This window comes from Lissotriton helveticus, chromosome 1_2 (assembly GCF_964261635.1).
Source record: "Lissotriton helveticus chromosome 1_2, aLisHel1.1, whole genome shotgun sequence".
Lineage (NCBI taxonomy): Eukaryota > Metazoa > Chordata > Amphibia > Caudata > Salamandridae > Lissotriton > Lissotriton helveticus.
Genome location: NC_136058.1, coordinates 3,074,954 through 3,099,722, shown reverse-complemented (window position 1 = coordinate 3,099,722; position 24,769 = coordinate 3,074,954). Strand labels below are relative to the sequence as shown.

General features: G+C 47.0%; 1 protein-coding gene across 4 annotated transcripts in view; it reads left to right on the top strand.

Moving 5' to 3' along the window:
* Positions 1–24,769, top strand: part of GPSM2 (G protein signaling modulator 2) — a 409,855-nt gene that overhangs the window by 295,439 nt on the left and 89,647 nt on the right. For all 4 annotated transcript variants that reach the window (XM_078668278.1, XM_078668286.1, XM_078668295.1 and 1 more), the window contains one exon: positions 3,482–3,611. In XM_078668278.1, the coding sequence (XP_078524404.1) occupies positions 3,482–3,611 (130 nt within the window). The remainder of the gene's footprint in view (positions 1–3,481; positions 3,612–24,769) is intronic.

The window sequence follows — 24,769 nt, the reverse complement described above, 5'->3', positions numbered from 1 at the left end:
GGCAAGTGACTCCTGGGTGATGCCATCTTGAGCCATCCCAGAAAACTGTGCAGGGAAGTTGGAGCAGGGACGGAGAAATTATGTGGCACATCGGGATCATCCAGAGGCGCTGCCCTGCTGGACACTCCCACCCCCACTTAAAAGGTCCTGAACAGGGGAGAGAGCTCTCTTGGTTGTACTTTTCTGCTGGACACTGGACTTGGAGGCAGCCACCATGGACAATTGGAAGGAGGAACCCCACCTGACTGCCATCAGGACTCTCACTCTGATTGACCCCAAGTCCAGTGAGGTACTCCCCAGAACCAGGTACTCCCCAGAACCAGGCAAGCTGGTCCCCTTACATGACCTGAAGACAAAGGAGAGAGAGGCCCAGAGAAACCAAAGCGAAACACTGGCACAGAGAGCCAGTGAAACATCCATACGCTTACATCTCGCTGTAATAGCTGTATATCTGCAAAATAGACAGCACTTGTCTCTTTTTACAGTGCCCGCTATTAAAGCTTTTATGGCCTTAAAAGACTAATTCCTCCCAGACTTCCACCTTCTCCCGTGTGGAATCTCAACATAGTCCTTACAAGACTCATGGGTCCACAATTTGAGCCGTTAAACAAATGTGAAATACAATTTCTCACATGGAAGGTAGCCTTCCTTATAGACATCGCGAAGAGTCGGTGAGCTTCAGACACTAGCCATAGAGGTACCATTTTTGCAAATACATCAAAGCAAAGTGGTTCTTACAACTAACCCCAAATTCTTACCTAAAGTCATCTCTGCCTTTCATATCAACCAATCTGTTGAGTTGCCTGTATTCTTCCCTCAACCAGATTCAGTGGCAGAACGTGCCCGTCACACATTAGATGTTAAGAGAGCATTACCTTACTACATAGAAAGAACAAAACCTTTTAGGAAAACTAAACAACTCGTTGTTGCTTTTGCTCCACCACATAAAGGCAATCCCATATCAAAATCAGGCATTGCAAGGTGGATAGTTAAGTGCATTCAAATATGCTACATCAAAAGTAAACGCACACTAACAGTTCTCCATGGAGCGCACTCTAGACGTAAACTAGGGGCTTCTATGGCATTCTTAGGAACCATACCCATAGATGACATCTGCAAAGCCTCAACATGGTCTACACCACACACATTCACAAAACATTATTGCATGGATGTGTCAGCAAAACAACAAGCTAGTGTGGGCCAGACAGTTTTACAAACACTATTTCAAACCACTCCAATAGCTACAGGTTAGCCACTGCTTTATATTCTATGCTAAAGCATATGATCTACAGCTCATATGCCTCGAACGGAAAATGCTACTTACCCAGTATGCATCTGTTCTTGGCATATGGAGCTGTAGAGTCATATGCACCCACCCGCCTCTGCGGATACCTTTACCTGTTGCAGTGATATCTTTCTTAGATACAATTTACTTGCCCATCTTCTATTATTACTTTACTAACTCCATCATCACCATATATGGCAAAACAATCTGAGGATGGAGTTGATGCCCATGCGCACTATCACCGAAAGAAGGAGTCACCTACCTCGTGACTACAAGACTTCTTCGAACAAAAACAAAGTGCAAACATCCGGATCCAACACCAGATGGCGATCTATGCTAAAGCATGACTCTACAGCTCTATATGCCAAGAACAGATGCAAACAGGGTAACTAGCATTTTCCTTTTCCTTTTTCGAAGAAAAAGCACAGACTGAACAAAAGATTTGAGTGTTTTTATTGTGTATAAATGAATGGAGATTACTAGCCCACACCACCTACTTTGAGTAAGCCATGGGCTGCTCTGCAACGATCCCTATGAGAGTCAAGCGCAACAATGGGTTGTGTGGTTACCAGTGGTGGACAAGTGCGGACCCATTACTTGTGGAGGCCACACAATTAATGACCCATTTTTCTACAATTTAAAAAAAGAAAACAAAAACATGCTTTCTCCTTCAATCCATGCCACTCATGTCAAGCTACAAGGCTAGGCTTCAAGTGGTCCATTTGGTACAGTAATTTCCTTTCAGTGTTTGATCCACGTACAGCCTGCCTTTTGTGCCTTGAACATTCCTGTCCTGTATGTCCTATGATTTCTTGCCCTTTTCTGCTAAAATACACTCTTGGTATCGGCTCTTGTGTATGTGGAAGAAGAGACCAGTACAGAAAATATAGATGTCCACCACCAATGATTGTTTAGTTCTCATTCCTCCACAGGAGGATGAAGGGCCTTTTCCTTTCTTTATGGGCAGTTTGACATTTCCCTGGAAATGTTGAGGTCCAGATCTTCTCCCAGTCTCTTCTACAGATTCTTTAAGAAGTCAAGTCTTTTCGAAAGCTCTTATAGTGGATCTAAATATTTTTCTTGAAACTTAGGCAACCATCCCTTTTTCCTTCGCATACAAATGTAAATCTCTGCTTTGTCTTATCTGAAAAAGCAAAGATGGACCCGTACTCATTTTTTGGCCTGTTGGTTGTTCAAGGGTATTCCTTCAGAATAAACATGTCCCCAAGGTAGCCCAGCATACGAACAGAAACTTTTAGCAGGCTTCTTGACGCACTACAAGAATGGTGGATGACCCCAGAAGAGCAAAGGCCTTCATTCTATGTGGCTCTTTCCTCTGCTGAATCATTACAACATAGCAGAAGCCCAGGCACCAAACTGTTGTTTGGGGCTAAGTAAAGTAGCTCTAGGAAGTGCTCTTCTACAGTGTTCAGAGTTCTTTTTAAATTCCCTCCACCTGTGCTATCAAACATAACTTTCAGAAATTCATAAGCTTGTCTAATATTATTCAAAACATCCAGCTTGCCTCACTAAAATTGTTGTTCTTGTTCCATATCACTAACTTTGACGTACAGGCTTCTGATCTTCTGTTTTGCATTAAAAGGTGGATTCTTCATTCCTCTTCCTCACTTCTCAACTTGAGAGATTGGCTTCTGAAAAGCTAGGTTTTGCGCATTTGGTTTTATGTTAGGCACATATCTTGGACCTTGTCACTCTAAGTCTTTATGGTTGCCGTTATTTTAAATACATTGATTGCATACTTTCATGCTCTCTCAAAGAGCTAACCACATGATCTTCTACAAGATTTTCTTGGAACATTTTCTGTTTGTCTGGTGTGATTTCCATTAAACTAAGTTTTTTTTTTTCCTAACCTTGGCTTCGTGCCTCAGGCCTTTTGAGCTGATAAGGACTAAGTTGCTTGACTGACTATGTAGGTAGCTTTAATTTCTTACTATGCAGCCCTCCTCTTTCTCTTCTTCGTAGCAGGTTGGGAATTGCCTGTACTACAGTCAGGATTTCAGGACTTATGGTGCTGCTAATACCCAATCAATTTGTTAGGAGTGAGTGTAAAGGACTAATTCTACTAGAATTACCAGTACGGTAATATTTATTGTGCTTTGAGCATTTCTATTAGTCAGATGCAAATGCATACTTTAACTCAGATTACTGCTTGCTGAAATGTGATTATTATTATAGGTTGGAGACCGCAGTGGAGAGCTAACTGCACGACTTAACATTTCTGATCTTCACATGGTGCTGGGTTTAAGTTACAGCACAAACAACTCTATGATGTCGGAAAACCAAGATGTAGATTACAGTTTTAATGGTATGTACAGAATTGAGATTTCTTCAAATAATATTAATAGATTAAGTAACTGTCAGTAAACCACTTAAGTGGTTTAATATTTAGTGTGTTACAACTGTCTTTTCATCAATAACAATTGATTTTTTAACTTGAGGTCCAGGATCATAGTATGTCAGACTGTATCTTCACTGATATACGAAATCTGCAGTGCCCGGTCAAAATATTATAATCTCCAGGCTCTGTTGTATCAAACAACCTCTTTTAACATGCACAGGCACAAAACCAAGAGGTTAAACATTTGTTTAAAAACATACAGGTATCATTTGCAGTATTAAAATGGTATGCTTGCATCCACACCACGTACTCAGTTCATGAATTCATGTTGAACATATAAAGTGCCCTGTTACTATAGCTTTTCCAGTTATTAGATGCAATTGAACAACCCATGAGCAAAAGGACTGTGATGAGAAAAGATGAGTTATTAAGTTTTCACATAGGAGTTCCAAGATGAATCTGAGTGTGGGAGGGAGGGAATTTCAAAGGCTGAATGAATGAATGAATGAAAAAGAAACTTGCTAAAGCGCACTGCGGCCAAGCGGCTTCCTGGCGCTGAAAACTGGGCCTGACTCTACAGAGAATCCAGAAGGACTAACAAGGGAATGCCTGGGAAAACAGAAACGTTTTCTAGGCTTTACGGAAGGAAGTATAAATGGGGATAGAACGAATAGACTGCTCCAGAATTGGGGGGCAAGAACCAAAAAGCGGGTGCCCCCTGTTCTGGATTTACGGAAACGGGGAACTTGGAGAAGGGAGAGAGAAGAGGAGCGGAGGGTACGGGTCGGAGTGTAAGGAGTGATCAAGGAAATGATGAAGAGGGGGGCTGAATGGGTGTAGAACCGGAAGGCCAGGCAAGCCAATTTAAAGAAGGATCTGAAGTGCACAGGGAGCCAATGGAGGGACTTGAGTGCGGGCGTGATATGAGAGAATTTGGGGAGGCTAAGAATAAGGCGGGCTGCCTGATTTTGGATGGCCTGTAAACGTCGAGTTTCGTAAGCAGGTATGCCTACATAAAGGCCGGTCCCATAGTCAAGGCGAGAGGTGATAAGGGCCATGACTATGGATTTGAGGGCATCCGTGGAGAAATACCGGGAGATTTTCCGGATGAGGCGAAGGGATAAGAAGCAGGAGGATACGACTGAGCTGACTTGGGCATGCATGGTGAGGTCATGGCTGACCTTGATGCCCAAGGTTCGGACGGAAGAAACCGGTAAGGGGGGGGACCAAAGGAAGAGGGCCAATGAGTCGGAGACCAGGGATTGGAAGGGCCGCCAGTAAGGACAAGCTCCGTCTTATCCGGATTGAGCTTTAGGTGGTTAGTGCTCATCCATTCAGAAATGAAAACTAAGGTAGAACTAAGAAAAAGAGGGGAGTCCAAAGAAGTAGAAAGGTCAAAAACGAGCTGGAGGTCATCCGCGTAGTTATACACGGAGACCCCCTGCTCGCGAAGGGAAAGAATAAGAGGTTAGATGTAAAGATTAAAGAGGAGAGGGGAGAGAGAAGAACCTTGGGGCACCCCGCACACGACTGAGCGGGGAGGAGCGGAAAAGCCCGAAAGATGCTGCGAACTCTGACCAGAATAAAGTGGCTGCTCAGATTGTATTGTATTTTAATTGTATTTATATTGCGCTTACTACCCCTAACAAGGCGCCGGAGTGCTTTTTGTCGATTAGCACTCTACTCCAGAACCCAAAAAGGATTAGCGGTGGATTAGTATAGTAAAATGTGAGTTAATTTGAACAGTGGACATGTGAGTCAGTTTGTTGGATTGAAAAGGATGATGGGAGTAGAATAGGGAAGAGTCTAGACAGTGTTTATTGGGAGATCATAGTAAGATGAGGTTTGGGATGAGTATAAGGAGAGATGGAGGAGGGAAGTATTTCTAGAAATGGATTAGAGAGAACATATTACTAAAATGAGTTTTGCGATGAGTCAAAGGAGCGATAGGTGAGGGAAGAATTCAGAAGGGTTGTTTGGGAGATCTTAGCATTAAAATGAGGTTTGGGAAAGAGGGATAGAGGAGGGAAGAATCTAGAAAGGGTTATTTTGGAGATCATAGTAGTAGAATGAAGTTTGGTATGAGTCAGAAAGTGGAGGTAGAGGATGTATTGAGAGAGGTATAGGGTGAAATATAGGGTAGTGCATTGGAGAGAGTCCAATGTATTTCTTTTTACAGTAGACGTAATAAATATATATATATATATATATATATATATATATATATATATATATATATATATACATTACAAATACACATCTAGATACATACATATAATCAAATGAAATGTTTATATACACAGGGTTATGCTGTACATTTATGTACGAGTATGGTGGTTATGTAGGAAAGAGACAACTCTTGAGTAGTCTTCTGAAGATAAGATACTTATTGGTGGATTTTATGTTTGGGGGTAATACATTCCATAGTTTGGCTGCTTGAACAGAGAAAGATGTGTCACCTATGTTTTTTTTCTTGTATGGTGGAGTTTTGAGGCCCGGTGCCAATCTGGAGCGGAGGTTCCTTTGTTGAAGGTATTGGGTGATTTTAAGTTTCAAAATGTAAGTTTATTAAAGAGCAGAGCATCAAACATAAACAATGCATAGCGTACTATTAATTATAAGTAAGCACATCATCATATGAGAGAAGAAGGTTCATGTCAAAGATAACAAGGGCATTAGGAAAGGATAACAGGTATAGAACATAATGGTTATGCAAATAAAACAAAATTATATTATAACAAGTAAAATGTAAAAAATGATAAAAATTGAAAGATCAAGGGGGCTGTGCAAGTTCTTGATTACATGGTACTGGAGTGATGGATCGTTTAGCGATATCATCCAAAAACGTGACTGGAACCCACAAAAGTAATCTTTTGTGTTTCAAAGACATAGGAAATACAAAAGTTGCATCAAGTCTGTGGTTATGGCAAACTGAATGCCACCAAGCTAAATATGAGAGTTTAGAGGTGATCTGCTGAAAAGCAGTAGCTGCTAACCAGTCAATGATCTGTGTTTGTTCTTTAGGTATTTTCAAGCTAGGAGAGAGGCTGCCGAGAAAAAAAATTACAGACGTAAGAGGGATGTTAGTTCTAATAATAACATTAATTTGAGTCCAAACTAAATCCCAAAATTTCACAACATCAGGACATAAAAAAAAGTAAACGACAAAGATCTGCCTGTGTAGATGAACAGGACCAGCAAGTGTTAGCAGTGTCAGGATGCATTTGGTGATTTTATTCCTGATGAAAAGCAGTTCTGTTCCATGCTTTGTGGGTGATAGACAGCATCTTGAATGTGGATCTACTTGTCCCTGTAAATCAATGTAGGACCTTCAAGGCAGGGGAGATGTGGGCTTTTGGCTTTACAAGTAGGAGTAGTCTAGCAGCAGAGTACTGGATACGTTGTAGTCTTTTCATAGTTTATATAGATGATCCGTCGTATAGGCCATTGGCGTTAACCAGTAAGCCAGTACAAGAGAGATGGTGGCTTTGACCTTGTGTATCAATCCCAGGTGGGGGAAAATGCGTCTGAGTTTTCAAAGTAATGAAGCTTGATCTTGCTATATTGTCCACTTGGGCATTCATTGATAACTTGGAATCCATGGTAATTTCAAGGATTCTCACTCCCTTAAATATTTGAGGAGGTAATCCCAGATCGTCATGCATGGCGCAAAGTGGGTCATAATTTCCCCAGTCCTCATATGTGCGTATTTTCATTTTGGGAGAATTCAATCTGAAATGGTTCCATGTCAACCTGTAATCAATGGCTCTGAAGCAACTGAAGATGTGTGAGTTTCCAATGTCTTTGGGGTTGTCCAGTTTAAGTAGTATTTGTGTGCCATCTGCATAGTTTTAGCATATGAACTGCCAGTATTGACTCCGTGTAGATGTTGAAAAGCATGGGTGAGATGATGGAGCATTGAGGGACACCTGCTTTTGTGAAGTACAATTAAGATGAAAAAGGTGGAGAATGGATGACATTTGTTCAGTTTTGAAGGTAGGACCTGATCCAGTAAAAGGCAGTACCCTCCATGCTGGCTTCGTAGATTCTTTGGATTAAAGTGTCATGGTCAACTGTGTTAAAGGCGGCAGGGAGGTCAAAGAGAAGTAGTTCAGCAACCACATTGCAGTCTACTGTGTTTTTAAGGTCATCCCAGATGGCGATGAGGGCAGATTCTGTGCCTCTTTCTGGACGGAATCCTGTTTGGAATGGGAAAGTATGGAGTTATCGTCAGTGAATTATCACATCTGGGCAAATGCTGCGGTTTCCAGCAGTTTGCCGAGGAAAGATCCATTTGTAATTGGTCTGCGATTGTCGGGGTCAACCAAGTCCAGGTTAGGTTTCTTTAATAATGGGTGTATGTATGCCTCTTTTAGGTCTTCTAGAAAGATTCCTGTAGTTAAGGAGTTATTGATGATTATTCTTATTGGTGTGGCAGCAGAGGTGTTTAGAAAATTAAATTGTTCTTGAATATTTGTGTGGTGGACAAGGATCAGAAGGGCCTCTGACAGGTCTGCTTGCTTTGATCAGATTCATAAATTCACTTTGTGATATTTGTTTGAAGGAATGGAGAGGCTGGGTTAGCCTACTCTTGGATGGTCTGGTTGGAAATGGGTTGATGCTGGTTGGTTTTCCTTAGTTTTTAAATAGGAATCCAACATGTCTGCTTTAGTTGTGTAATGGTTGGCCAGTTTGTGTATTCTGTCTTAATAGTACCTTTTTAGCTTATTAATAGCGGACTTGTAGAATCTGTTTAATTTTTCTAGGTGAAGTTTGTCTTGATTGCTCTTTGTTTTAAGCCAGGGGTGTTGCAGCTTTCTAATTTCCACAGACTATGGAGGACCGGGAGGGGTCTGAGGACTCTCTCGTAGCCCAATGCAAGTTAGACCCAGACTGGGATGAGGATCTGGGGACGCAGGTGACCAGGATTATGCTCCAGAACCTGGCGCACTGTCTCCTTCTACCGTGGCTACGGATGAGGGTGGCTCATATTCTATGGTGTTGCGTAGGGCAACTGAGGCTCTCCACCTCGAGCTCCCTACTGTGCTCTTGACAGACGTGCTTCGGCCAGCTTCTGCTACTACGGAGCCACTACTTCCCTTTTACGATTCACTCTCAGGCGTTCTCTTGGACACCTGGTTAGGCCCAACACAGGGGCTCCTGTAGACAAGAACGTGGCCTGACTCCATCGCCTGGCCCGGGCGACCCCTTTTTCCTCTTAAAACACCCCACCCCGAGAGCTTGGTTGTCCAAGCCTCTGCGTCCCCAAGCACATTCCCTTCCGCATCTCCGGATAGGGAATCCAAGAAACTGGAGCAATTTGAGAAGAAGATTTTCTCTTCCGCCAGTTCAGGCCTGCGGTCCGTGAACACTGCATGTCTCTTGGGCCATTATTCCCATTCTGTGTGGGATACGGTTGCGCAAGTTCTGCCTCAGTGTCCGGTGGAGGCTCGGACAATCCTTTCCCAAGCTATTGCTGAGGGAAAAGACGCAGACAAGTTCACCATCTGTTGTGGTCTTGACACTGCTGACTCGTTGGGCAAGGCGATTTCAACAACAGTGGCGCTACGCCGTCACGCCTCGCTGAGGACGACTGGCTTTTCTGGGGATGTCCAGAACACGTTGATGGACATGCCCTTTGATGGCACTCGCCTGTTCAGCGATAAAGCAGACTGCGCATTGGAACGTTTTAAGGACTCACAGGCTATGGCCAAGTTCTTAGGCCTTTCGGTCACACGCACTCCTTCTACTTTTCGCTCTTTTCGTGGCCAAGGAAGGGGTGCCCAAGCACATTCATTTCAAAGCTACACGCCTGCACAGCAACAGTCTGCGTGCGGGTCAGTCCACCACCCCCCCTGCAGCCACTGCCTCCAAACCAGACTGCCCACCAGACGCCAGTGGGTGGCAGGATTCACCATCACCTCCACCACTGGCACACCATCACATCGGACAGGTGGGTTCTGCTCCTGTTCCGAACGGGCTACTCCCTCCCCTACGAGACTACCCCTTCAGCCATGCCACCACAGTACTACTGCATGTCGGGGGATCACTTGGCACTTCTCCAGCAGACAGTTACGGCCCTCTTGGCCACGAGGGCCATTGAGCGCATTCCAATGCCAGAAGGTCGTGGTTGTTATTCCCACTACTTTTTCGTCTATCGCTTCCTCCGGAAGGAGAAGTTCTAGATGCTCACACTTGCTCAGGTCTTGTCTGCCCTAGACCCGCAAGACTGGTTCGTAGTGTTGGACCTGCAGAATGCTTATTTTCATATCTCCGTTCTACCAGCCCACCGGCGTTACCTGCAATTCATGGTAGGGCAGGTGCATTTTCAGTTCACTGTGCTCCCCTTCGGCCTTACAAGCACCCCTTGGGTGTTCACGAAAGTGATGGCGGTGGTCGCAGCTCATCTGCGCAGATCAGGGGTTTCAGTCTTCCCCTATCTCGATGACTGGTTGTTGAAGGCGGGCTCGCCCCGGCAGTCGTCTCCCACCTCCAGACTCCGGCTGACCTCTTGCATTTGCTGGGGTTCTCCATCAACATGCCGAAGTCGCACCTTATTCACTCTCAGAAGGTCCTCTTCATCGGAGCGGTTCTGGACACAGCGCAGTTCTGATGGATACATCTGCCAGTGGATTCCTCACCTTGTGAATATCCCCCTGCGTCAGCAACGTTCGGAAAATTCTTTTGTAGCACGCCGGCGTGGACGTCGTCATAGGAGCCGGGCATCGCGCGCGACTCCGACTGACGTCATTGACTCCTTATTAGGCCTACGTCGGCGTGATGACATCAGTTCCCTTTTTTCCGCATCGTCGACGTTAACGGTTTCGAGGGATCTTCTGTTGAGTTGATAGTAACTTTGTTACTATTGTGAGTTTTCTGTATCTCTTCGGAGTTGCTGTCTTCTGTCGTGATGTCGTCGAAGAAGACTGGGTTTAAGCCGTGTGATTCATGCGGAAAGATGATGTCCATTACAGATCCGCATGGTGACTGTCTATGGTGTCTGGGTTCGGATCACGACGTCCAGGGTTGTCGATCCTGTTTGAAGATGAACCCAAAGGCTCTTCTGGAACGTGAGGCAAAACTTCTTGTTGCCAAATTGAAGGTTAAGGATGCCAGGAAGAGTTCGAGATCGAGACGCCCGAAGTCAAAGTCGAGCTCCCGGTCAAGGTCGGCTTCGAAGTCGACTTCGGGACACGCTTCCAGATCATCTAAGAAAAAGCATAAGAGAAGGAAGCATAGTTCAAGGCACCATTCCGGTAAGGAGTCTGATTCGAAAACGAAGTTGTCTTCTAGAAGGCATCGTAAGGACATGGTATCTCCCTCTCCAGTTCAGAATCCTGTAGGTGGGGCCTCGCCTTTGGAGTCACAGGAGCATTCACCACCTTCGGTGTTGAATCCGTCTCCGGCTCTGTCTTAGTCTTCGGGACATGAAGAAGAGGTTCCTGTTGCTCAGGGTTCGACGACTCCGGTTCACCAACCCGAGGAACAGGAGGAGTCTATTCTGGTGCAGCCTCCTCAGGAGCAGCCGGTGGGTTCGTACCCTCCTTTTCCGGGTCCAGGACAGGACCCTTTGCATTTTTTAAACGCCATGTATGGTGTTTATGCGAGTGCCATGTACATCTCTGGAGCACCGGCTGGTCCCATGGGTCCGTTGGCATACAATTTGGGGGTTCCCCAAGCCTATGCTCCGGCGCCGTTACTGCTGTTTATGCTAGCTCCGGCTCCACCTTGGCATCTCTCGGCGCCGCCGAAGTCATAGACGCCGTTTACGGCTTCACCGGCTCCGGAACGACCTCGAGATCCAAGTCGAAGTTCGACGCCGGCTCCAGCTCCACATTCGACGCCGGCTCCAGCTCCACATTCGACGCCGGCTCCAGCACCACATTCGACGCCGGCTCCGGCTCCTTCGGAGTCGATGCCGGATCTGTCGGCGTCTATTCGAACGGAGTGGTCGAGGCGTAAAGCGAAGCGCCTTTTGGAGGAGAAGAGTTATGGGGAAGCTGAAATTGAAGAAGGTGAGCTTCAAGATCAGGATGATTATTTTCACGATCTACGAGATGCAAGCGGTCTAGAACAGTCTCCTGATTGGGAGTTGGCCACGGTGGCTGATGCTCCTTCTAAAGATGTGGCTCCCTACGATGTGGTAATTAAAAAGGCTGCAGATCTGTTGAATTTGACTTTGCCATCTATTGAGTATAAGTCGAACATTCTGACTGAAGTCCTCCATTCTCATTCATCTGTGGTTGAGCCTATACTTCCTTTTACTGAGGCTCTAATGGATCCCATCTTGGAGGTATGGAATAGACCACTTACGGCTCCTGCAGTTTCTAAGGCTGTTGCAAGGCTTTATAGAGTGGCTCCTGGCGACCCTGAATTTTTGTCTACATTCTCCCTTACCGGAGAGTTTGGTAGTACAAGCTGCCTGCTCTAAAAGATCTGCAGGTGCTTTTCCCCAGGTACCTGGTGATCAGGATTCCAAAAAGCAGGACCAAAATGCAAAAAAAAGTGTTTTCATCAGGCAGTATGGCCCTAAAATCTACAAATGCCACTTGTTTGCTGGGTCGATATATCCATGCTTTGATGGATACTGTTAAACAGCTGTCTCCTAAGCTTCCTGAGGAGGACAGAAAGAATTTTGATGAAGTGGTTTCTGACACGCAGGCTGCTGCTCGGCAGGTCATACAGAGTGGTATGGACACAGTGGATTCGGTGGCTAGAGTCATGGCGTCTTCGATTGCCACCAGAAGAGCTGCCTGGCTGAAGACTTCCGAGTTCTCTGCAGATGTTCAGGCTGCTTTAATGGATTTGCCTTTTGATGGTTCAGGCCTTTTCGGTAAAAAAGCTGATGCTGCTTTGGAGAGGTTCAAGGACAGCAGGGCTACAGCCAGATCTTTAGGTTTGCAAACTAGAGGATCTGTGGGCAAAAGATATAGGGGCTTTGGAAGATCTTCTTTTCGTCCCTACAAGCAATCACAGCAACAGGAGCAGCAACAAAATCCGTTGTATAAATCTTACAGGGGAAAACAAGGAGGTCGTCCTCGAGGACGTCAAGTCTTCTCCTCCTCTTCCTCTACCCACCCCCCTGCTACTACATCAAAGCAGCCCTAGATCCGGCATTCCGGATCATGCGGGTCCTGTAGGGGGTCGGCTTACCTATTTTCTACGGGATTGGGAATCGGTCACGTCGGACCTTTGGGTTCTTAATCTCGTGGAGAATGGGTATGCTCTTCCCTTTCGGGAATTCCCTGCGAATTACCCTCCTTGCCAAGGTTTTTGCTCAGAGGACCACCTGCTACTTCTGCAGGAGGAAGTCCTGGCATTGTTGAGAGAGGGTGCGATAGAGGTGGTTCCGGAGCAAGAAAGGGGTCAGGGATGCTACTCCCGGTATTTCCTGATCCCCAAGAATGATGGCAGACTTCGTCCAATCCCAGATCTCAGGATCATGAACCTTTACCTGAAGCAGGAGAAGTTCAAAATGCTCACCCTTGCGCTGCTGGAAGAAGACTGGATGGTGTCGATAGACTTGCAGGATGTGTATTTTCACATCCCAATCCTGAAGTCGCACAGGAAGTATCTCCGTTTTACGGTGGGATCGCAGCATTACCAGTTTGTGGTCTTTCCGTTTGGTCTTACTACTGCGCCTCGAGTCTTTACCAAGGTGATGGCTGTGGTGGCGGCACATCTCAGAAGGTCATGGATTCCAGTATTCCCTTATCTGGACGATAGGCTAATCAAGGCGGAATCTCCAGAGAAAGTGCTCCATTATCTGCAAGTCACAACTCAGTTGTTGTACAGGTTGGGTTTTTCGATAAATGTACCCAACTCTCACCTGGTGCCCTCCCAGCGCAACCTGTTCATTCGTGCGGTACTGGATACAACTGTATGTCGGGCATTCCCTCCTCCACTACGGATTCGCGACAAACAGGAAATGATTCCTTTATTTCAAAATGGAGCGGTTGTTCCAGTCTTGAAGGTCCTTTATCTGCTCGGTCTGATGGCTTCCTGCATTCTGCTGGTCAACCATGCACGCTGGCACATGAGGGCACTTCAGTGGTGCCTCCGCAGGCAGTGGTATCAACACAACGGAGATCTCAGGGAGTCGATCAGGATCTCCAGAGAAACTGCAGCGGATCTGTCTTGGTGGAGCGTGGAGGGAAATCTGTCTCAAGGAAAGCCCTACCAACTACCATCGGTGGCCATGGTGATAACGGATGCATCCACTCTAGAGTGGGGTGTTCATCTGGGGGATCTGGAGATCAAGGGTCTTTGGTCTCCAGAGGAAAGGTTGCTTCACATCAACCTTCTAGAGTTGCGGGCGATATGTCTAGCGCTCAAGGCCTTCCTCCCTTCCCTTCACAGTCGGTCGGTTCAGGTCCTCACTGACAACACCACCGCGATGTGGTATGTCAACAAGCAGGGAGGAGTAGGGTCGCGGTGTCTCTGCAGAGAGGCTCTGCGTCTCTGGTGCTGGGTTCAGGATCATCAGATTTTTCTGATGGCAAATCATCTGGCCGGAGTTCTGAACGTGCGTGCAGACAGTCTCAGTCGGCAGTTCTCAGCCGACCACCAGTGCAGGCTTCATCCAGAGGTAGTTTGTCACGTCTTTCGGACGTGGGGAACTCCTCGGGTGGACCTGTTCACCACTCACGAGAATACTCACTGCCCGTCATTCTGCAGTCTCCAGTTTCCGATGCAGGGAGCCTTGGGGGACGCGTTTCAGTTGAGTTGGGACTCACAACTCCTTTAAGAGTTTCCTACCATACCCTTGATTCATTGGGTTCTGAGGAAGATTCGCCACGACCGGGCCCAAGTTATTTTGATCGCCCCGGATTGGCCAAGAAGGGTGTGGTACACAGAACTTCTCCACCTCTCCTCGTGCCCTCTGCTCCGTCTCCCTCCCTCTCAGGGCAGATCTCCTCTCTCAGATGGAGGGGCAGGTTCTACACCCCCCACCTCCAGACCTTACACCTTCATGCCTGGAGATTGAACGGGGCAACCTGAATTCCTTTTCTCTCCCACATGACGTGGTGGATGTCATTCTATCGGCCAGGCATGATTCCACCAAATCTATCTATTCTTATACATGGTCTAAATTTGTTACTTGGTGTGGGGAGAAGTCCGTTGATCCTTTGAGGGCTCGGTTGTCTGATATTCTTCAGTTTGCACTTACTTTAGCTCAGCAAGGGTTTGCTGTGGCTACGGTCAAAGGTTATCTTTCAGCCTTGTCGGCTTTTATCTGCCTGCCAGATCAGCCGTCCTTATTTAAATCTCCTGTCGTTCTAAGGTTTCTGAAGGGTCTTACAAATAAATTTCCTCCTTCTCCCTTTATTATGCCTCAAAGTGTCCCATGAGACTTTTATCTTTTAAGACGGTCTTCTTGGTTGCAATTACCTCGGCAAGGAGGGTAAGTGAGCTTCAAGCTCTTAGTTCAAAGCCCTCATTCTTGACCATTCATGCTGAACGAATGGTTCTTAGGACCAGGGCTGCTTTTCTGCCTAAGGTGGTAACTCCCTTCCATCTAGGACAGTCCATTACCCTAACTACCTTCTATCCTCCCCTTCACCCTTCCAAGGAGGAGAGACTTCACTGCCTGGACCCTAACAGGGCGGTGAGCTTTTATCTTGATAGGACAAGAGACTATCGAGTGGATGACCAGCCCTTTGTTGGATTTGCTGGCTGCAGAAAAGGAAGAGCTGTGCACAAGCGCACACTTTCAAGATGGATTATACTATGCATCAAGATCTGCTACTCCCTGGCGGGTAAGGAGCCTCCAGAGGGTATAAGAGCTCACTCCACTAGAGCAAAATCTTCTACATCTGCTTTTTCTAGGGGTGTACCTCTACAGTTGTAGAGCTGCGACTTGGGCTTCCCTCCACACTTTCGCAAAGCATTACTGCTGAGATTCCGAAGTGAGGCGGGACGGCCACTTTGCGCGTTATGTCCTCCAGGATTTTCTGGTATAGGAGAGTGAACACCCTCCTCCGGAAGTGGGGACTGCTGTGGGACTCTATTCACAAGGTGAGGAATCCACTGGCAGATGTATCCATCAGAAGAACAAGTTACTTACCTTCGGTAACGCTTTTTCTGGTGGATACAGTATCTGCCTGTGGATTCCTCACATGCCCATCCGCCTCCCCGTTGTCCACTTTTCTATACCTGAGTTTATGACAATATTTAAATGTATATATATATATATATATTTGTATATATATATGGTTTTTCATACATTGTCTACACACTGTGTGTATTTTTGGATATTATGTACTGTGTACACTGTATATGTATATATCTTCTGTCATTGTTCCGTCCGTGTGCCTCGAAGGCACGGAAAAAAGGGCGGAACTGATGTCCTCACGCCGACGTAGGCCTAATAAGGAGTCAGTGACGTCAGTTGGAGTCGTGCGCGATGCTGTGCTCCTATGACGTCGTCCACGCCGGCGTGCTGCAAAAGAATTTTGCGAACTTTGCTGACGCAGGGGGATATTCACAAGGTGAGGAATCCACAGGCAGATACTGTATCCACCAGAAAAAGCGATACCAAAGGTAAGTAACTTGTTCTTTAGGGTCTATACTCCCAAACACAGTCCGGGACAGTCGGGCTATGATTCCGATCTTTCGGCCCTTGTCCTGGGTTTTGGTCAGGACGACCTTAAGGCTGCTGGGCCTCATGGCCTCCTGCATCCTGCTCACCAACCATGCCAGATGGCATATGCGGGCTCTGCAGTGGGACCTGAAGTTCCAGTGGGCGCAGCATATGGGGAACCTGTCCGACTAAGTCCAAAACTCGGAAGGCACTGCACTACAGTTGCAGTGGTGGCTCACGGATCAGCGTTGGATCAACGGCAGATCCCTCTCCCTTCCCCAAACGGAGCACACAGTGGTGGCGGATGCGTCCGTGCTGGGATGGGGCGGCCACATGGGAGAGGCAGAGATCAGAGACCTTTGGTCTCCAGCGGAGTCCAGGCTCCATATCAACCTTCTGGAGCTTCGGGTGAGCCTTCTTGCACTGAGGGCATTCCTCCACTCTGTCAAGGGGAAGGTGGTGCAGCTGTTAACACCACCGCCATGTGGTATTGCAACAAACAAGGAGGTGGGGTCGTGGACCCTATGTCAGGAGGCTCTGCGCCTCTGGACATTGCTGGAACGGCAAGGCATTTCATTGGCGGTTCAAAACCTGGCAGGTTCTTTGAACGTCAGTGCGGACGAACTCAGCCGCCGGTGCCTGATGGATCACAAGTGGCGTCTTCACTCGTAGGTGGTGCAAGGTCTCTTTCGACAATGGGGAGAGCTTTGGTTAGATCTATTCGCCACCGAAGAGAACGTGCAATGTCAGCTGTTCTGCTCGTTTGAATTTCCAGGGCTGCACTCGCTCGGCGACGCTTTTTGTCTCGAGTGGAGCTGCAGTCTATTGTACGCCTTTCCGCCTATACCACTTCTGCCCAGAGTGCTGAAGATCAGGCACGACCGGGCCCAAGTCATTCTTGTGGCACCGGGCTGGGCTCGAAGAGTTTGGTATCCGAGCTACTCAGTATGAGCGTAGATCCCCCGATCTGAGTGCATCTTCGGGAGGATCTTCTGTTGCAGCAGCAGGAGACGGTCCTCCACCTGAACCTGTCCAGCCTCCACCTACATGCGTGAAGATTGAGCAGCGACAGTTGATTCCGTTTGACTTGCCTCCTGAAGTATGTAATATAATTCTGGCAGCCAGGCGTCCCTCCACTATATCGGTATACGCCTGCAGGTGGAACAAATTTGTGGCATGGTGCACAGCAAAAGCTATGGATCCCCTTTCTGTATCTCTTTCAGAGGTCCTTTTGATCCTGCTTTCCTTGGCCCAGCAGGGCTCTGCTCTGGGCACTATCAAGGGCTACCTTTCTGCATTCTCGGCCTTTCTCACGCTTCCTGATCAGCCCTCTATTTTCAAGTCCCCTGTGGGTAATAGATTTCTCTACGGTATTACTCACCGTTTCCCTCCTATATCGTTTGTAATGCCTCAGTGGGACATAAATCTTGTACTTACTTTTTTGATGTGCGCTCCTTTTGAGACGCTCCACAACTGTCCTCTTAGTTTGTTGACTTTAAAGACTGCTTTCCTGGTTGCCATCACCGCCGCTAGGCACGTGAGTGAGCTCGAGGCTCTTTCTTGTAAGCCTCCTTTTCGATCAGTCCATCCGGACAAGGTTGTGCTTCTCACTCGCCCTTCCTTCTTGCCAAAAGTTGTCACTGCTTTTCACATTGGGCAGACTATCACCTTGCCAGCTTTCTTTCCGCCTCCGCACCCTTCCAGAGAGGAAGAGAGGCTCCTCTGTCTACACCCAAAACGTGCGCTCTCCTTTTATCTAAACCGCACACAACAGTTCCGGGTGGATGGCCAGCTCTTTGTTGGCTACGTGAGCACCAAGAAAGGCCGGGCTGTACACAAGAGGACTGTCTCCCGCTGGGTTTTCTTGTGTATCAAAGCCTGTTATTCTCTGGCTAAAAAGGAACCTCCGGTGGGGTTGCGCGCCTATTCTACCACGGCGACAGCAGCTACAACTGCATTGGGATGTGGTGTCCCCCTGCAATACATCAGTCAGGCAGCCACGTGGGCTTCGCTGCACACTTTTACTAAACATTATCGCAGGGTTACTGCTGACGAAAACTTTCCGGATCCAGTCAGGTAAGGAATCTATCACTAACTAATGTCTCTTACATATGTATCATTACACAAGTAAGTAACTTGTGCATTGGTCCTGTACCTTAACACATACACACACTGCCATTGCAGGCTGCGTGTTTTCGTGCAGAAACTATGGAGGAGTCGACATGGCATACTTAACTGTGTGGCATACCTGCAAACCACTGCCTATGGTATAGGTAAGACACTCCTCTAGATGGGTAGTACAGTGTCTAAGTGAATTCTTAGACAATGTAAGTGCAGTACAGCCGTAAAAGTGTATGTGGTCTGGGAGTTTGTCATTACAAACTCACAGCACCATAATGGCTTTACTGAATTCTGGGAAGTGTTATACCAAACTTATCAGCATAATAAACCCACACTGATTCCAGTGTGGGACATATTATACAATGCACTCAGAGGGCATCTTAGAGATTCCCCCTGACAAACAACCAGCCTCTGGTGAGTTCCCTGACTGGTACACACCAGCCTGCCACCACGAGACCGGTTTCTGGATCCCTGGGTTCGTGAGCAGCCACCAACCGGAAGCCCTCTTTCCCCCATTGGATAACATTGGGCCTCAGCACTCTGCACCCAGCCACCCTAGTGCCGCTGTGGGTGTTTTGAGAGTGCATCCTTGACTCTGCGGGAACCCTTGTTCTAACCCCTGAAACTCACCCCTCAAGACCGTCTACTTGCCTGCAAAACGATAACCCTATTTTCCTGTGGAGGGTGTTTTGTATGGGAACCTAAGGAACTGTGTTTTGAGATAAAACTGTTTTACTTACCTTTTATCTAGGAAAGGTCCCTGTGTGATATCTAGGCATATCACACGGAGTAAGAAAACTAATCTGAAAAGTAATCTAAAGAGTAATCATACAGTACCTTCTAAGTAACTGAAAAGTAATGTCAACTATTTCTAAATAATTGAACTACCTGTATACAAAACATGTACATACAACTATATTCAACTATATTGTTTTTGCAAAGTATTATTTAACTTACCTGCACCAGGCCTTGCTTGGTTCCAGAAATAAAATACAACTTAATCATATTTTAATACAAACAAATTGGTCTGAGTTCAGTCTTTGATTGGGTGACATAATTTCTTGCCTGAGTGTGTACAATAAATGCTTAACACTACCCTCTGATAAAGCCTTATTGCTTGCCCACACTGCCACAAATGGAGACTGTGGTATTATCTAATTTAGCCTCTGCCTACCTTTGGGGATCCACTGGACTCTGTGTATACTTTACCTCACTTTGGTATAGTATATACAGAGCCAACTTCCTACAACTTTGCAGTATATGGCCAGTAATAGACCGTGTTAACACTTGACTTTGGAAATAATGAGTATCCGGATACTTTAAGGGTTTTAAGATGGAAAAAGCATGTTGAGGCTGTAGGAAAGTACCCCGTTTTCACATGGTCACCCCCTCCTTTTGCCTGGTAATTGATGCGGTTTTGACAGAAGTGCACTGGGCTCCTGTTATCTGGGTCCCCAGTGTCAAATCTCTTTCCATAAAGCTGTGTAATTGTTCCCTCAATTGGCAATACCTTTAGCACCCCTGTAAGTTCCTTAAATGGTTGCTCTGGTACCTTAGGCATGGGCACTCAAGAGGGTCCCTCAGTGCTTCAGCATGTATTGTGCCACCCTAAGGGACCCCACACCACCCTCGTGCAGACTGCCATTGCAGACTGCTGACATGGTGCAGACAAAAGTGAGCACACGACATGGCACTGTGTGCCATTCCTGCAGACACTGCGTGCCATTCCTGTAGACACTGCATGCAATATATGTAAGTCACCCCGACAGCCGCCCTTAAAGCCCTAAGGCTGGGTGCATTATATTACATGTGAGGATATGTGAGGATATATTTGCATGAGCAGATGTGCTCCTGTGGTGTCCAAGTCGTTTTAGTGAACAGGGAAGCCATATTGAGTATACATACCGGGCCACCAGGACAGACAGGGAATTATTATGCAAAGTAGCGTGACGCACACCCAGGTCAGTCACACCCCTAAAGTGAGCTGCATGTAGGAACATTCTGTCATCTTGGGGATGGCAGTATTTAGTAAACTGTGACAGGGTTATGCCCACTTCCTACAGAAAGTGGTCATATTGGGGGCATAGTGACTCCAAGGGTAGGTAGCACATTGGCTACTGCTCTCCACTCCCCTAAATTTAGTATTTAGAGGCTGTTGAGCCGACTCCTGCAAAAATTGAAGACTGGGGTGGCAGTTGGCGCCAAACCCTGACTGTCATACAGAGACTCGACAAAAGTAAAGACCTGACACGTCCTGCATCTATGCATCCTTCACAAGCCCAGGAGGGTAGCCAGCATCTCCCTTAGAGTAGAGGAACTGCAGCAGGCAGGATCTGACTGCAACGTCCGGTTTAAAAAAGCTGCTGTCCATCGAGCAGTAGCCACCCAGGAGTAGGTCTGCTCACTCAAGGAGGTCAGATCTATCTTCCTGTCAAGCCTAAAGACACTAGGACCTCCACGAGCCCTCCTGCACCAAAATCTAGGGTACCAGACTCTCTCCGTGACCTAAGCATGATGAAAGTCCAGTCCGTACTCAAATGACTATCACCGACAACCCGCCTACTAGGGATGCCAGCACCACAGATGCCAGTACCGAGAGTGACCCAGCTGTCCTATTTTTTTCCCCCTAGCTGGTCCTGACCGACAACCATGAGCGTCTTGACGCACAAGAGCCTACAGACTACAAACACTCTGCACCCAAGCCCCATGTTGGGACCTCCCAGATGTGTGCCCAAGTCACCCATTTCAGCTTATTTCCAGGTGTCGCCCCCTCCCCTCCCTTATTTCCTTCTACCGTGTAGTGTGCATGGCTAATAATCCATCCAGCACATCTACCCCTGTACTCACTGGGGCAGATACAACTGATCGGCTGTTGGAACTTTGGTCCTTGTCCCTCTACCACCTCACAACCGAAAGAGGTCCCACGAAAACGCATTGCAAGTATATTTATGCAGTAAATTTTCTTTCTCCCTTAGGAAAGCATTACACGTAAAAACGCACTGTTGGTTAACATTGCGAAAAGTGTCAAGTCTATTACGAAAAAAGTAGTAATCTGACTACGAAGTTCTTAGGTTCAAAATATTTATAAAAAATACCTTTTATTTTTCTAAAATTAGTGTGGATCGCCTTTTCCAGTGTGTGTGTAGGAAGCTGGCTCTGTATATGATATCACTATGTGGTAGTACTGTGCACAGAGTCCAGGGGTACACCAAATGTGTACAGGGCTCAATGCAAAATCGAAAGTGCTCTATTAGTGGTAGTGAGGGCGAGCTGCCTTAGACCTAACACAGAGGAGTGTAAGACATTTATTGACACACATGATCAATAATGGACACACAACTCTAGAAGGAGATCCAGACCAATTTTATAAAATTATTCTTTGTACTTTATTTTAAGACCCAGGTGTTTGTAATAAGGTAAGTGCGTTTTTGATTAAAAATACTTTTCATGTAAAAAAAATTGACACTTCAAAACTTCTTCACACTGTCCAATGTTATCTTATGGGGAAACAATAATGCGGTTAAACAGTTAAGTATCGAACTTACATTTACAGTCTTCGGAGCCAAAAGTCAGCAAGGGTCAGGTAATTACCAAAACTGCACCACAAGCGGCATGGGGGGGGGCAGGTGCAGAGGTCAAAATTGTAGTTCAAGGCAATGCTTTCCAATGGAGACGGGGTGCCTGGAGTCGCACTGTTTGCAGGTAAGTAAATCGGTTGCAGGGGCAAAGCTTTGGGGGTTAGCACAGGGGCCCACAAAGCAGCACCAAACATACGCTACCAGCGGTACAGGGACAGCTGGGTACAGGGGGCAAATTAGACATTGGGCCCCCAATGATTTTCTAAGAGGATACTTTGGTCGGCAAAGAGGCTGCAGGTGTGTCACCAGAGGTTGCAGTAGGAAGACCAACAACAGCGGAGATAAGTTGGGATGTAGGGGCACCATTGGTTCTGCTCACTGAGACCCAGGGGATTCGGGTGCAGGGGTGCCTTTGGACATCTGAGTCTTTTTTCCTGAGCCGGCCGGCGGGAGCCTCTGGATTCACACTCCAGGCGCCGTCATGGAGGGCAGGAGAGGTCAGCCAACGCTGGACACAAGGTCAGGATCGCCGGGAGACTTCACTGCACAGGTGAGCTACTCAGACTCTGGCAGTGGGCATTGGGTGCAGAATGGGCTGGGGAAGCGGGTCCGCCTGGATCCGGAGTCTTTGGAGTCTGTTTCTTCTGGACAGGTCTGCTGTCCTCTGGAGATTGAAGTGTTTATTGAAGGCAAAAGTCCTCCCTGGGGTTTTGGAGGTCGTTGTTGCAACACAGGGCGCAGGGTTGTAGAAGCTGGAGACAGCTTGTAGGGCTGGGGCCAAGACAGTTGTTGTGTTCTGCTGCAGGGTGTCTACTCTCTTCTTAGGTTGTCGCAGATCTGAGGGTCAAGTGTGGGGGAGCCCCCTATATACTAATTTTAGGAGGAGTTTTAGGGGAGTAGCAGGTAGGGCCAAACAGGCACCTTACCTGGGGTGGCTACAGCATCTATTATGCCACCCTTCCATAGGAGGGGGCATTGACCTATCCCTGATTGGAGGGGTCCTCTTCTTGAAGAGTGCAGGTCTGAAAGTTGTTCTTCACCTCGCTTTCCCCTACGTTAAGGGTTGGGTTGGCAGAGGTGGGCACACCTCCTACCATTTCGAATGTTCCTGATGATTTTCCAACCCAAAGTAGGGGTGTAACCCAGGGGCTGTCATCTGCTGCTAGCAACAGAGGCTGGGTGTCGCATTTCAAAGGCGGCAGGCCTTTAAAGCTTTTCTCTTTGAGCACTGGTCCATCATGGGGGTGGAGGCATGAAACCTCTGCCCAGGATGTGCATTGTTTCTGGTTTCAGAGAGCATGGGCTCTCTACTCAGGGGTCCAGAAACGTGTCTGGTGGTGGCTGGCTGCCTACAGCTGGTCAGAGACCACACCAGGGTTGGTGATGATTCAGGAGTCACCTCTGAGGTGCCCTCTGGGTACATGGGGCAATAAATCCTACACTGGCATCAGTGTGGGTTTATTGGGAGGAGTAGTCCTATATTCAGTGAAGCCATCATGGTGCTGTGGAACTAGAGTTGTCAAGTTCCCGGCCCATGGCACTTGTATTTGGAAATGCTGGCCACTATTGTAGAGGCATATCTGCTCATGCAGGGTGCCACGCCGACTTTGTCGTTTTCTCCTTCACAGGGGCATGCAAGCTGCAAGGGCAGGTGTATTGTCCTAGTGAGGGGGTCCCAAGGGACCATCTGCAGCTGCCAGGCCCTAGATACCCAGGCTAACATTTACTAGGGACTTACAGGAGGCAGAAGTACCAATTGGGGTATTGTTTTACGGACAGAGCACTGGCACAGGGGACCTGGTTGGCAGGGACCCTGTGGACTACATTTCAAACGACATCAAAACCAGCCAAAAAGTGGGGGGCTAACCATGGAAAAGAGGCACTTTCTCACACTGTGGGACACCAGTACTTAATGATCAGTCCTATCGAATGACACGGGCAAGTGCGTAGACCTTCTGCTTTGAATAGACCTTTGAATAGAATAGAATTATAGCACCAATGTTTACTCCTAAACACCTCTCTCAGACCATTTGGCGTTGGGCAATACATCACAAAATTCAACTGCTAGCAGAACACCTTCCAGGGACGGACAATGAATTTGCCGACCACCTCAGCAGGATGCTGCAACATGTCCACGAATGGGAACTCCACCCCAAAGTTCTCCTCCCATACTTCCACAAATGTGGGTTTCCTCAAATAGATCTCTTCGCAACAGCAGAGAGCTCAAAATGCACAAACTTTGCTTCCAGGTTCCAACATCCTCCATTCAGAGGCAATGCCTATGGATAAATTGGTCAGGGATAATTGCTTACGCTTTTCTGCTTCTTCCTCTTCTTCCATTTCTGGTTCGGAGGCTCAGACAAACATCCCTAACCCTTAGTCTAGTGGCTCCCACATGGGCTCGTCAACCGTGGTTCACAATACTTCTAGAACTTGCAGTAGTTCCACATCAGAAGCTTCACCTCACCTCACACCTTACTCAGAACCATAGAAAAATGAGACATCCCAAAGAGCTCAACCTAGCGATCTGGCTCCGGAAGTCAGAGTTTGGATACCTAAATTTTACCACCAGATTGCATGACCATTCATAAAGAAACAAGAAAGCCTACCACTAGAGCAGGCTATGCAGCAAAAAAGAAAAGGGTAGTTATATATTGTGATAAGCAAACCATTGACCCATTAGATGCTTCTATACAACAAATCATTTGTTATCTATCGCATCTACAATATTCAGGCCTTTCCTACACATCTATACGCCTACACCTTGCAGCTGTAGCTGCATACTTTCAAAACTGCCAACACCTATCTCTATTCAAAGTATCAATCATTAAAGCTTTTATGGA